Genomic DNA, 15652 nt, shown 5'->3' on the forward strand with positions numbered 1-15652 from the left:
TTATTTTGTATTCATAAACACATACCGTACATATACATATATAGGAAATATTTACATGTTGATATAATATTTATAATAATATATTTATAATGTTTATACAGTATATCTTTTAAACAGGGCTGGTCTGGGACGTTAATTTGGCCCGGGCATTTTTGACCAGCTTCGGCCCTCCACCATTTTTGTCGACCGGGGGGGGCGTGCGAGTAGTATGTTGTGCTGCTGTCATATACATGTGCGATTCGCAATTCCGTACATGTGCGTTCCGTGCCTACGCGCCCGATTCACGCTTCCGTCCGTCTCTCTGGCACATGCGTCCGTTTCGGCCCGAAATACATCGGCCCACCGGGAAATTGCCCGGTATGCCCGATGGCCAATCCAGCCCTGCTTTTAAATTATATATAAACATTTATCTCCTTTCTTAAATATATTCATGTATGTGTATTTGTTTATAAATACAAAATTAGTATGCACAGTGCAAAGACTGTTATAAACATTAACTATTATAAACACAAACTTTTATTTTGGATGCGATTAATCAAGATTAAAAAATTTTAAAGAATACATTTTGTATAAATTTACGTTTTTCATGTTATATTACACCCAACTTGTAAATTTGGAGTCTATTTTTGTAATTTGACATTTTTCAAATTTTAAAAATATTTGAAAGTTGTGTAAAATTAAACAGTAAAATTCTGTATTCTTTACAGTGTATATAGACTTTGCTACTTTTTTTCTCATGCCGTATTCTTCCTTTTTTATATGCGTTCTGAACTTGTACAACTGTTGGAGGGGAAATTGGAAATGAGGCCTCTGCTAAAGCCTTCAGCTTTCTCTCTCTCTCTCTCTCTCTCTCTCTCTCTCTCTCTCTCTCTCTCTCCCCCTTTATTTTCACAGAGGCAGACTATAATGTATGTATGCTGTGTGCATCCAAAAACCCCTGTGTTTTTCAGTCCCATATTATTTTCTACCCCCATGTCCCCTCTGCCAGTGGCATTTCAGTGAAAGAAACAAAACCTATAGTCATTTTTCAGGCTGCTGGCATAATGCATTGGTCAGAATTGCCAAACCCAAGCAGGCACAGGCATAATGTTGGCAATTAATATGCCAAGGACAATAGGCTAAGCAAAAGATGAGAGTGAGAGTTTGGCAGCACCTCTCCTAGTGCCACCTGTTATAGTTGCACCTGCCAGCTCGAGTAAAAACACTGCCACCATTAGGCCTGCATAGCTCCGCCGGCTCTGTACTGTTTATATAGCCTCGTTTTCCCTTGTCTACCTTCCCTTTGTAAGCAAACACGCTCAGAGAGAACAGATGCGCGCACATGGGAACACGCAATATACACTGATGGTAGTCCAGCGCTACAGCCCACACACAAAGCCAAGGGATTCTTTGTTCTCAAAGGGCGTTTAGTTAGAAATGCTTTGTGTTAAAGCCGACCAGTCCACACCAGGATGCCAATTGAGCTGTAAGTGTATGAATGAAGACTTCTGTTTCAAGCCAATTCACAGCTCATTTTAAACAACAGCGGAAAGCTTTAAAACTGGAAGCTTTAGCCATTTCACAGTTTTCCAAAGAGTAAAAGATATTTATTTGAGTCTAAGCCTTTGCTTTAGAAACCCATCGTGTCAAGTTTTTGCCCGTAGGCAGTAGATCTGATTCGTGCGACTCCTTACGGAAAATCAAAAGGCTTGTCTTTTTTAAAAGGAAGTGCTACATTAAGAGTCACAGTATTAACTTTGATAATATAAACAGACCCGTGAAGTGTGATGCTGCCTGTGAGTGACGGTGTGTTGGATTTAGTTGAATGTTTCAACAGTTGTTGTTTAAGTGGAGTCTGAAAAGTATAAGACCACCTGTGAAAATCATTTACTCACCCTCAAGTTGTTCCAAATGTGTATACATTTTTTTTGTTCTGATGAACACAGAGAAAGATATTTGGAAGAATGCCGAACAGTTCTTGGCCACCATTGACTACCATAGTAGGAATAATTCCAATGGTAGTCAAAAGTTCCCCAGAAATGTTTGCCTTTCTACATTCTTCAAAATATCTTATTTTGTGTTCAACAGAACAAAGACATTTGCACAGTGGTGGCCAAGAAGCTGTCCTGTAGCGCAGTGATAAGAGCATGGCGTTAACAACGCCAAGGTCGTGGGGGTCGATCCCAGGGGATTGCACATACATAGAAACAAATGTATAGGATAATGCAATGTAAGTCGCTTTGGATAAAAGCGTCTGCCAAATGCGTAAATGTAAATGTAAGAACTGTTTGGTTACAATTCTTCCAAATATCTTTCTCTGTGTTTATCAGAACAAAAAATGTATTCAGATTTGGAACAACTCGAGGGTGAGTAAATGATGACAGAATTTTTATTTTTGGGTGAACTGTCCCTTTAAGAAAGATTCTGCATTTTTCTAGGTCACTTCTAAAATAAGCTACATTTTCTTGACCATGCTAAATCTTTTTCTTCCATTGACGTACATTGCTCATTGGATCTTTCTCAAGTCATGTTGGGATAACATGGATCAGCAGGTTTTGCACAAACTTGTAAGGCTCATGCCGGCGCATGATGTCACTGAAGCAAAAATAGAGCATATCAATTATATTTTAATGTAACTTTTTACTTGAATTAAATGCTGTTGATCAAATTAATCATGTAGAAAATTTTGAGAAAAGAAAAACGTTTGCTAGTGATCTCTGGATTTAAAATGCCACTGTAGGGTAACTACCAGACCTAGTTACATTCATTGTTTATTTTAGGGTAGTTTTATTTAATACTTGTACAAAACTGTAAATCATGACTACAAAAAAGTTACAGAACATCTTCATCATTATTGAACAGGAAAAAGATACAGTGCATTGAACACATTTGGCACAACCCTTAAACATGTAGCTGAGATATAAGTTATAGTTAATTTACCCTTGTGACAACTAGCCCCTGTCTCCCCTGAACCCTCTCTCCTGTGAGGTTTAAAAGCACAAACCTAAATTGCTTCTGCATATAAACAACATGACTCAGATGCCAAGTGTCCTTCTGCTTAAAAGTCATCTGTCAGATGGACAAACTAACAAGGGTTAAATCCTTTAGCTGGACATCTGGGACTGCTGCATTCTGTGTCTCAACACGACCTGGCTAAGCTCTAATACAACTGAGCATCATGACATCACACAGATCACCCTTCAGTTAAATTAAATGGCCTTGGTCTCATGATAAATATCTCACTGCACTCGTTCTGCAGAGAGAATTTTCAGGTGACGTCCTGAACACAATTTATATTCTAACACCATCGAGAAGCTGTGAACTACAGTATGCACCAGTATTAAGAGCTATGAAAATACGCACCCTGATGCTGTGTGCCTGATTGCGGGGACTTTAATCATGCCAACCTGCAGACGGTTCTTCAGAAATATTACCAGCATGTCTCCCGCCCAGGAAGAATACTCGCGATTACTTCTACCCTACTATCAAAGATGGCTGCTGGTCAGACATCAGTCTGTGTTTCTATTGCATGGAAAGAATACAGAATGAAGGAAAAGATAAAGTGCTGCATCAAGCTCCCTGTTGGTGTCATAAGACAGTTAAGTTATTGAAAAAGCTAAAAACCTTCAATAAAAAACACGAAATATGTCCCTGTAAATTAGCACAGAAAACACAAATCAAGCTTTTCCATCTGTGGCTTTGTTAAACAAGGAACAACAGAACTGAAACGCAAGCTTCCCGTGCTAATGTGCACCAAATGTTATGGCCTAGGGTCAAAAATAAGCAGTGCTACATCAAGCAGGAGCAATTTCTCCATCCCGGATGATTCTCTGATGTTTCAAGTGGCCTATTATTTTGTCTACTTTGAAGGAAAAATGCTGTGACCTGTTTTTATAATTACAGACTGGTTGACTCACATCCACCATAATGATGTGCTGCGAAGTGCTGGTGATGGAGTGCATTAACACGATGGTGTCTGGGAGATTAGACTCCCTGCAGTTCGCAGAACAGTGTACAGGCCTGAACTTCTTGAGGGTCCACAGACAGGAAGGTTTCGTCTATTCTGGCCATTAATTACAGACCCTTAATGCTGAGTGTTTTGCTTGCTGCTGTTTTACTTCCATACAGAGCGTTTCATCGGACGCGGTTGAGCTTGGTCGGAGTCTTAATACAAAATAATGGAGAGACAAGTTTAGCCAAGGAACGGTTCTTCTCGGTTTCTTTTGATTGTTATCAGAAATAATCTACAGGTACTCTATTGTTTATGAGTGTGTACCGGAAGTTAACTGCAGCACATGAACGCGTGCATGCGCAGTAACATTTGTTTATGTTGTCAATTTGAAACCGGGTATAATTTGAATGTGTAAATGTCTCTCTCACGTACCTTCTCTGGATCTGTTCCACATTTATGGAATGATCTGCCCGCTGCTACAAGATCAGCAGATTCTATAGCCATCTTTAAGCACCGTCTGAAAACACATATCTTCCGTCAAGACCTGACTTCCATCTCTTTTCTACTCTTTCAAAAAAAAAATTCCTTAGCTCTGTATACTGTGATAGGCTATATGAGACCAATTTTCTTTTTTTGCACTCATGCTTTTTGTTGTCCCTATGTTGTTCCAATTGCTTCCATTGTTTCCCTCATCTGTAAGTCGCTTTGGATAAAAGCGTCTGCTAAATGTAAATGTAAATGTAAATGTGTTTTTGGAGAACAGTATATACACTGTAAAACTTTGCTGTAGTTTTGCAGCAGGTTTGCCAGTAACTTACTGTAGATTGAATTACTACTTAAAACTACTTTCCAATTAATACTGTTTTCGGTTGATTAAACTTCACATTAATCAAAATTAAAACACTTTGACTTTTGAAATTCAAAATGAGCAAGAAGAGACTGGTCTCATTACTGGCATTAACACAGCAACATTGCAAAAAATGACATTATTCCTAAGCATTTCTGTCTTGTTTTCTCGTAAAAATATTTAAAACTTCTTAAATTACGATACAATTACATAAGAAAATTGACCTAAGATATGTAGTCTTGTTTTATGAAAGGAAATATAAGAACTAGGTAAGTTTATGTTTAAAACAAAATTGTAAATCTACAGTAAATTACTGGCAAACCTGCTGCAAAACTACAGCAAGGGTTAAGTGTATGTTAAAGGCATAGTTCATCCAAAAATAAAAATTATGTCATCCTATATTCACAATAATTAAGCACAATGTTGTCAAAGTTGACAAGGTCTTTTTTTAAACTGTGTTTTAGTTAAATAGGAAAAACCTCATACAAACATGAAGGGTGACCAATTGTAGTGATTTTTGAAAATAGTGAAAATACATGTACGTAGTGATTTTTGAAAATAGTGAAAATACATGTACGTAGTGATTTTTGAAAATAGTGAAAATACATTTACATCTATTCATTTGCCAAATGAATAAATGTAATGAAAATAGATGAAAATGAAAATGTTGATTCTTCCAGGCAGCTGACTGAAGTCATAATTTTACAACAGTAAATTGGATCTAATGAAGCATTTCATTTAAACATAACAAATACCTAAACACCATCACAAGTACGTTTTTTTTCTTATGCACACATCAAGAAATATTTCATTGCGCTTGTGCATATAAAAAAATAATGGAACTCTAACGCCAGGGTTAAGAAGAGCTTGTAAAGAATTACCCACAATGCCTAGCGGAGTAAGAGTGAGTAGCAGGGGTTAATTCAGAAACATGAAGCATGAAGCATCTCTTCTCTCAGCTGAGATGCTTAATAAGATAGGCCAATGGAGGTCACAAGTGTGAAAAAGCTGATGGAGGGGAATGTCCAGTTTAGATGGAGAATCTAGCTTTGACCTGATGGGAAATAGAGAAAATGAAGAGGGAATTAAAGGAGAGGCCAAGGGGTTATTTGGAGAGAAGACCTTTGGCCGTCTGTTCTGACCCGAGTAGAATGTAATCCTCTGTCTCCAGCCCTTCTGTATTTGTTCTTTTGATTCTTCCATCTGCTACTCCTCTCTAAGCTGTTTGTAAAGCATTTACAGACAAGTTGTGTAGATCTTGGCACATCATATATCAGATGATTTCATGGCTATCTGAGTCTGGTCAGTTGTGAGCTTCTGAGGTCAGATGTTTGTTGAGTTGTATAATTAACCACTGGCTTTTCCAACGAGTTTCCTATAAAGCTGCTGACTGTACATTATCTTTTACATGCGCCATAAAAATGACTAATAAATCTCTCTCTCCTTTGTTTCCAGGGCATGGGACCCTCCAGTATGCCGTCTGTGCCCCTCATGGTGGGCTGTGGCATATCCTGCACGGCTCTACTCATTCTGCTGCTCATCTACGCTGCCTTTTGGAGGTGAGTTCAACAAGACTTCACTGCCGCACAACCATTAAACACAACACAGCAGAATTACTCCTTTGAGTACAGTTTTCAGCTTCTCCTGTCCTCTGTTGCTAATATGGTATTAGTGAGCTATTTTTGTGCCATTCTCCTCGTTCACCGCCTGGTACTCTCACAGGCACACTTATACCTTAAAGGATTCATTTTTCAGACTGCAGTTTCCCACGTGGGCTTGCCCAGGCTGGAATAGCAGCTGGCGTGGGGTAGATCCACTGTGGGCCAGAACTGCAATTAGCAATAATTGGGAACAAACGAGGGACGGGAGATGCGTGTGGCAGGAACGGGATTATTTGGAGAGTGCTAGTGAAGGCTAGCATGGCTGATAACAGCTCAGTGTGGCAGATGGCTCGGGATTGTCGAATGATTGGCTAACGCCAGGTCCAGGAAATGGGCAGCACTTGTTTTGGTCAAGTATTTGACAACTTGAATTTTGACTTTTTTGACCATGGTCAATGAAATAAAAAAGGTTTTTAATCTTGGAGGCCTGAAAACTTTATTAATAAACTGTCAAGCAAACAAATGATACTGAACTTTTTTTGCTGAACCTAGAAACTTAATTTCAATTACAAGTCATTTCAATTTACTATTTTACATTGTTGTTGATATAAATAAATTCAATTTAAATGGAAATAAATTGAGACACATTTAAAAATGTATAAAAGTAAATGTGTAATAGTTGACTTGTAAAGCCAATTTGATTGAATTTAGGGCAGCAAAAAAATGGAACTTGAGGGAAACATTATTTATTTAAAAGAATTAAGTTACAAACTTCTTCATTTTGATACATGTACATTTGCAATATTTGTATAACATTTCCACATCCGTGAGTGTAAATGCAAATTTCACGTTTATTTGTCATATGTACAGAAGGCTTAGGCAGCAATACAGTAAAATAAATAATACAATAAAATTAAATTAAATTAAATGAATAAAATAAAAATGAGCAAAGTGAATATAATTAAAAGATAAAAAGATAAGGCAGAAATCTAAAAAGTTTTTACAGTACAACATAATTTACAGTATTGGTGGCAGAAATAAAAAAGTATTTACAATAAAATTTACAGTATACAGTAAAGTTGTACAATACAGTAATTTACAGCAAAAAATATATATTTTTAAAAGCTTAATTGTTTGAACATACTTTTTTGGCCCACTGTATGGATTGTATCTAATGTACTATTACACATAGAAAAACAATGTTATACTTTTTCTGTGTTGCTTCTTAATTGATGTGTGGCTCCACACATCCGTCACACACTAAATAATTCCAACCCAGACCTATGATTCTCGTGCAGCAGGTGGGAGAGGAATGCTGCCGGGAGATATTTTTCTCCACCCCATGTACTTCCTCTCTTCAGGCTTAATGCATCTGCCACACCATCAGAGCTTATCACTGCCCTCCCCTATCACTCAGACCACTGATCCAGAGGACACAGCCATTGTCCTCCTGGGTAAAGCTTCCTCGAGCTGACATGGTGTATCAGGACATTTTTCCTGCTGGTGTTTGTCCATGAGAAGCCGTTTTAGAGTTCATCTGCAGGTCATCTGATGCTGCTGAAGTTGTCAGTGTTCAATGTTGCAAGACGGGAAAATGCCGCCTGCTTTAGCAGATAAATGGGTCCTGTGCCTTCTACAGTATGTCATAATCAGACTATGTCACACAGGCAAGTGTGCCGTTGTGTTATGCATCAGCATGACTGCGATTTGACTGTAGGTATGATGTGATCACAGCAGTAAGATATTCTGTAAAAATCGAAATTTTCTGTTTTCTGATTCTCAGATACATCCGTTCCGAAAGATCCATCATCTTGGTGAACTTCTGCATGTCCATACTGGCCTCAAATGTGCTTATACTGGTAGGACAGTCCCAAACTCTCAGTAAGGTGAGCATGTGTGCACATATGTAATTCTCTGTTCCTGTGAACGTGAAAAAAGATTAAAAAAGAGACTTTCCAAAGCATCTATATGAAGTCAAAGCTGCCTCCCGAAGGCTGGGCCCAGACTCCCCTGAGATAGCCGTTTCTATATCTGATACAAGTAAAGGGTGTTTGTTCTCGCTCCATCCTGTCATGACAGTGTGTAACCGCAATAGAATTTGAGAAAGAGCAAGTCGCAAGCAGATTTATAGGACGGCGTGTGTAGCAGATCGGCGCGTGGAGGGTCAGCTTTGCGTCGGCCGTGTCAGTCACATTGAAAAAGTGTGAGAGACTACAGAGGCAACCAAGAAATAAACACTGCCATTCAAACTCAGAGCTGCAATGAAAGTCAAGGACAGCCAAAAAAGCCGCTTACCAGGAGCCTTTCCCCTCAATTTCAACTTCATATTTCACTAAGAGCTTTCATATTGGGCATTAATTTAAGAGAGTACAGATAGGCTTAATTTTGGAGCATAAATGGTGCGAAATCCTTCTCATTTCCAGTGTCGTTTGCTGAGTGAGCCGTATTTAGCATTAGAATATGCGCCTCATTATTGACTAAAACCTACTGCGTGTACAGCTCCTCGTTTCCTTTTACAGCTTACTTAAATACCACTTGTCTTTCTTTTTTTTCTTTAATGCAGCCCATCATTTTCATCAGGATTCTTTCACCTGTAACTTACTAACTTTAACTTTTAAAGTATGTTCGTTTAAAGAGACGGTTCACCCAAAAGTGAAAATTCTGTCATCGTTTACTCACCCTCGAGTTGTTCCAAATCTGTATAAATTTATTTTTTCAGATTAACACAGAGAACGTTATTTGGAAGAATGCTTGTAACCAAACAGTTCTTGGCCACCATTGAGATAGTGGGAGAAATTTTAATGGTAGTCAAAAGTGCCTCAGAACAGTTTGCTTTCTTCTTCAAAATATATCGTGTTGTATTCAAGAGAACAAAAAGTTGATAAAGAACAAAAAATGTTGTCTACCATGGTAGTCAATGGTGGCCAAGAACTATTTGGTTACAAGCATTCTTCCAAAAATCTTTCTCAGTGTTCATCAGAACAAAGACATTTATACAGATTTGGAACAACTTGAGAGTGTGTAAATGAATCATTTATTTTTTATTTTTGGGTGAACTGTTCCTTTAATTCAGAACACGCAGAGATAATTCACTGTTAAAGCTACAATTTGAACACCACAGTGGAACCGAGTCCATTTCGGCTTTCTTTAATGTCTAAAGCACTTCTCCTATCAATCACTTTATTCCTTCTCTATCTCTCTCCACCTTCTTGGCTCAGATAACAAATAGCTTAAAGCCATTTGCACCTGCTTGCGTTCTCTTCTTTGCATCGTTTCTCACCGTTTCTCATTTCTTACTCTTTCTTTTTCCTTCCATATTTCTCTAGGGGCTGTGCACTGTGACTGCTGCCTTTTTGCACTTCTTCTTTCTCGCCTCTTTCTGCTGGGTACTGACGGAAGCGTGGCAATCCTACCTGGCCGTGATTGGCAAGATGAGGTCCCGCCTGATTCGCAAGCGTTTCCTATGCCTGGGCTGGGGTAGGGCACCGCATGCACACACAAAAAATACTAGCTTAATATCATGTTGGAATCTTAAACTGGTCACTATGTTTTGAAGTATGGTGGCCAGTTTAAAGCATGTATGTACAACAGATTGTTGGCTGGTCAAACGGCCATCATGTTCCAAAAACCAGCTTGGCAACTGTAAGTTGGTATGACCAGCTGGTTGCTGGTTGGACCAGCTAATGGTCTTTCTAAACCAACTGGAAATAAGCTACAACGTTCCAAAACACAGCTACAGGCTGGTTTTCATGCTAGGAAGTGATGTTATTGAAATACAACAACACTGCAGCTTTTTCATCCAAATAAATGATGCAGCTCTGTCACATGCAGCTTATTTGCCGTTGCTGCAAAATACATTGCCTGGCGTGTCCGTTTGCTTCCATACAGCCAGATGATAAACCACAAACATGTCACGGGAGCTCAATGTTATTTTTGTAGTGCTGAATGGAGATGTTTGATCTTTAATAAGAAATGCATTGTGTGGTGTCTCCCAAACACAGGCAAGATCTGAAAGGAATTTCAAGCAGTTGCAGCGGGAAACACATTCGTTTTGTAACTTATTGATCCACTATCACTTCCATTAATTCATAGATGCCCTTTTGCAGGCAGTGCTTCACAACAGCAGAGCTGCACACAACTGAGAGAACGTTATTAGGGAACATCAGACATTACTCAGACTGTACAATATGATCACATGTGGAGTGGTGGGTTGTGCAACTTGATTTTAGGTAGGTAGGTATTTGTTTTGTTGTTTTGGCTTGTTGCAAGGTACTATGGGATCGCCTCTGCTGCAGGTTAGCGGTGTCAATATCAGCATTGACAAAACAGTGATTTTTTATATTGTGTTAGTAATACACAAATGAGGATTTCATGAATAATTCAGCATCAATATCTGGTTGACACTCACACATAATTGGTGGTATCGCACCCGACCGTTCAGCATCTTGCCTTAAAGTGATAGTTCACCCAACAATGAAAATTCTGTCATCATTTGCACCCTCTTGTCATTTCAGACCTGTATGACTTTCTTCTGCAAAACACAAACAAAGATATTTTGAGGAATGTTGGTAACCAAATACCGGCGTACCCCTTCACTTCTATTGTACGCAAAACCAATGCAAGTCAATGGGTACCGCCGTTGTTCGGTTACCCACATTGTTCCAAATATCTTTTTTTGTGTTCTGCAGAAGAAAGTCATACAGGGCTGAAATGACAAGAGGGTGAGTAAATGATGACAGAATTGTCATTTTTGGGTGAACTATTACTGTACATTTACATTTAGTCATTTAGCAGATGCTTTTATCCAAAGCGACTTACAAAGTAGGACTTTAATACTTTAATACGTTCTTACTTTAATAGCCACAATGGGTATAAACTCTGTCTGCCTTGTGTTTTAAGTGTGATTCATCGGCCATTGTTCTTTTATATAAATTGTTTTAGTATTATTTATGTGTTTAAAAAATGTAATCGATTTTGCAACAATATTGTTTTCATGACTTTTTTCATGCGGGGAAAATCTGATATTGTGACAACTCTACTAACGTTACATACAATGCTTTTAAACAGCATATTTTATCCTCCTCACTTGAAGTGTGCTTACCATGTCTTAAAATGGCTTTGGTACAAAGCCACTTTGAAAATATCACACGTACCACCCAGAGCAAACTCATGTTCTTTAGTTGCATGCTGCATTTGGCCCGTGTTTTTCCCCTCCCTCCCCACATCTTTCAGTCTTACTTTCCAAACCTGAGTTTTTCTAATTGCCTTTAATTTCCAGCGTTGTTAATTACATGAATATTTCAGAGGAGAGCTCATTATGTGTGGACGTGACACGCAGGCATACAGAGAGCAGAATGGATAGGCCTAATTAACACATGATGAAGGCTGGCCTCCCTGACTGTGATGGCAAACACAATGAGGATGATACCAGCAGGAGACGCAGACAAGCTCTCACCCCAACACTGCTGTAGAGCTATAAACACAGAAAGACCTGGTGTTCTCGTGTTGTCTGTGACCAAAGGTCTGGTGTTTTTGGCACAATAAACTGGCACTTAGAAGCAAAGAGGCATCTAAATGACAAGTAAAGCGGCCAAGCACAAAAGAAGTTCAAGAAAATGTATTGCTGATGTTTCTTACAAGTTATTGCTGTCTTTACAAACTGTCAGTTGACAAGACATTGATGTGATGTTTGGCGATAAGAAAGCCATGACAACATTTTTTCGTATAGAAGCCGGTCACTACACAACATGCACAGTGCTGAAATAAGAGGGCAGCTGTTCATGCTTTATGTGCTCTGGAGCACTCTAGGAGAATTCAGACAGAAACATTTACACCGGTCCACTTTGGCCTTGTGAAAGTAAGACGCATACGCAGTCACTCAGGGATGCATTTTTTTTCGACTGAAGTGGTGCGTCTGGGGTCTGGAAGGGCACTGAGCACAGAGGGAAGGTTTTGCCTGTACACCATGTGCATTTGTCCGTGAAAAGGGCACGAGCTAAAGAAATGCACCGAGGTGAGAGGAGATTACTTCAGTCAACTTCTCCTCCAGCCTCGGGCCATCTGCTATTAGTGCTTCTGAGAAAAATTCCTAGAAACTAAAGGGAGAAAAAGGGTTAGATTGCATGTACCGTTTATAATTTTGCTTTTAGCCGTGCTTTCCTTTGTTTAAAGGCTGCTTGCTTAGCTTCTGATGTTTTCTTGTTCCTCCATTTATTTCTTTACAGGTCTGCCTGCCCTTGTGGTTGCTGTGTCCGTGGGCTTCACCCGGGCTAGAGGTTACGGCACGCCGAATTAGTAAGTATCACCGATGCTGGAAGTCGTCTACATCTTAACAACTGTTCGAGTCCGAGAGTCTCTGCCACCTGTGCAGTTTTCTCTCATTTAATGACTGTAGATTCTCTTCTAGTGGTGGCCGTTTTCTGCTGATTTGCATATAATGGCTTCTTTCTTTGCTGCACCACCAAGCAATTGGGTGCTTACTGACTAATCGGACACAAAAGTTAAAAACAGAGCAGTCTTTGAGAGATTGAACTGGGTGCATCTGCCACATGGATTCCCCTCGCATGAAAGGAATGTTTAGAAGGCGATGCCAGGAAGTCGATCGCATCTCATAACCTCAATAATACTATTTGTGTTAAAAATGACAGTTCACCCAAAAATGAAAACTCTGTCATCATTTACTCAGCCTCTTTTCCAACATTCTTCAAAATATCTTCTTTTGTGTTCCGCAGAAGAAAGAAAGTCATACAGGTTTGAAATGACAAGAGGGCGAGTATATGATGACAGAATGTTTTATTTTTGGATGAACTATCCATGTAACTCCATTACGTATGCAGCTTGTAGTCACTGCAATTGCATTGAAAGCAATTTAACAATGTGACATTCCCAGAAGGTGGAAAACTAGTTTAGATGAAACGGTTGTGTTTGAAACATTATCACGAATCTTTTAATAACATGGATGAGTTTGATATTGGACAGAGTCCAAGATGGAATGAATTGCACCCATTAGCAGCCAATTCAAGGAATAATGACAGAAAAAGTTGTTTTCCTGCTGCAATTTCCAATTAAGTCTATTTACATTCTATTGTATCTGCTTTCCAATGGTGTCATTAATTGTGGATCGTGGACTTGGATTGGGGGTGGTTCAGGAATTAGATGCGGGTTTTTGTAATAAAACAGTATAAGGAAGTATACATGTTGACTCAAATTGTTTTAGTTTCTTATTAATTTTAGTGAGGAAAAATATGTAGGCAATTTGAATAAAACATAATTTTCTCTGTTTTATTTACCGACCGCCTTTTTCTTTGATGTTGCAGTGCTTATCTGTCTCTCTCTCTTTCAGCTGCTGGTTGTCTCTGGAAGGTGGGCTGCTCTATGCATTCGTTGGGCCTGCTGCCGTCATTGTACTGGTACGTTTCAAACTCTACTCTTATTGGTAAAGATAAGCTCCACCCACTTTATTATTCACTTGAAACATCCTGAGTCAAAGAAAAAATCAGTCAGTAATTAGATTAGCATTGAGACCTGTCCTATTTTAGCGTACATAATGTTAATCTGTATATCACATTAACATGCATGAGCAAACCTGATGAGCCCATCAGCCCAGAGCGAGCGCTATGTTTACATTTCGTCCACAGCCTGGTCTCAGGTGGCGTGTTGCGCGCTATGCGCTTGCGTGTACTTTATGGTTAGATGTGATTTGCGTTGTTTGTTTCTTGATGGTGCTGTTGAGCGCCCACTCAAACAAACAGCTGTAAATGAGATTTGGGCATCTGGAGATGCCGCCGCCCTCCTCAGAGAGACAAATCTAATTAATGGAGAAAATAATTAATTTTGCCTCTAGCAAATAGTAGCACAGAGAGGCATTGTCTAAGCAAGCACTTCACATGAGCCGAATGCGCACGGTGCATGTCAGCGTGCGGTCCGCACAGCAAATTCAGTCATTTGGAGGAGGCTAAAGAGGCCTGGTTTGTTTGTGTATGTAAACATAAAACAGCCATAGTCACAGCCTCAGGCATTGATGTGAATCAATGGGTCGAGGTGTGAGTTGTTAGCATGGTATTTGCGTATCTCCATACTACAGGTAAGAAACTGCCATTGCGTTAAATGGGAAAAGCCCAAAGCTTCCTTAGATCAGTCAGGTGACTCAAAGTGATAATGTCACTTTAGAGAAAGAGCATGCAAGTTCTGTCAAAACAAACCAAAGACATCTTCCGAACTGTAATGATGCATGAGAAACAGACATAAATCAAGACTCGGCTCAAATTCTGCATGTACACAAAGGTTCAGGAGCGCAGATGTGTGCTGTCTTTCCATGGCCTTTGTCTAAGCTCCTCCTCAGCACTCTGTGTGTGGCAGGCGGGCAGCTAGCCGGAGCAGGCCAGACAACAATCTGCTAAGAGAAGAGAGAATGATTGAGAGACATGAGGGGATTACTGTTCCTCCCGCTCATTTGTGTCCAGCCTTAAATCTACAACACCTGTCACAGGCTGTTAGAGAGCCACTGCTGTAGATGCTCCAGGGTCGAGGGTCACTACACAGCAGCACTCCTTTATTTTCACTGCCTAATTGTGTTTATACAGAAGTGCAGGACGGATGCATTAAACAACACCAATTCTTCCACTACAGTTGCAATACAGTACTTTTTATGTACAAAAGAAGTTTGTTGGTATTAAATATGTTCAAGTGTCTACATTTGTTGAGTGTTTATACTGTCAATTTTTTACAAACTAGATGTAGTTCAAAAGGCTAAAACTCATATAAAATATTTTACAACATCTTTATATTTTGATTGTAATGGCAACAACCATGTCTTAATTTGTACATTTTTATTTAGACTACAGTTTTCATAAATATATGGTTTGTCAGCAATAAGCTCTGTTGCCGGTGTTGCATGGGATGGTGTTATGCTTCTTAAAGGGATAGTTCACCCAAAAATAAACATGATTTTATCATTTACTCATCCTCATGTCATTCCAAACGTGTATGAGTTTCTTTTATCAACAAAACACTAAAGAAGATAGTTTGAAGAATGTTGGTACCAACAACACGGCCCCCCATTGACTTCCGATATATGGACACAAAACCACTGAAACATTTCTCAAAATATCTTCTTTTGTGTTCCACATAAAAAGAGTCAGGTTTTAAACGACATGAGGGTGAATAAATGATGACAGAATTTTTATTATTTTATTTTTCTCAGTCTTTACTGGCTTCATCATATTGGTCTAAGCTGGTCTTTTCAGAATTGAAATAACAGCATGTTACATCTTC

General features: G+C 39.2%; 1 protein-coding gene across 14 annotated transcripts in view; it reads left to right on the forward strand.

The window, feature by feature from the left end:
• adgrb2 (adhesion G protein-coupled receptor B2) overlaps positions 1–15652 on the forward strand; it is a 253724-nt gene that overhangs the window by 196744 nt on the left and 41328 nt on the right. For all 14 annotated transcript variants that reach the window (XM_057354076.1, XM_057354078.1, XM_057354082.1 and 11 more), the window contains 5 exons: positions 6234–6337; positions 8163–8265; positions 9706–9856; positions 12604–12673; positions 13722–13788. In XM_057354076.1, the coding sequence (XP_057210059.1) occupies positions 6234–6337; positions 8163–8265; positions 9706–9856; positions 12604–12673; positions 13722–13788 (495 nt within the window). The remainder of the gene's footprint in view (positions 1–6233; positions 6338–8162; positions 8266–9705; positions 9857–12603; positions 12674–13721; positions 13789–15652) is intronic.

The sequence above is a fragment of the Triplophysa rosa genome, linkage group LG16 (genome assembly GCF_024868665.1).
Source record: "Triplophysa rosa linkage group LG16, Trosa_1v2, whole genome shotgun sequence".
NCBI classification, from domain to species: Eukaryota; Metazoa; Chordata; class Actinopteri; order Cypriniformes; family Nemacheilidae; genus Triplophysa; species Triplophysa rosa.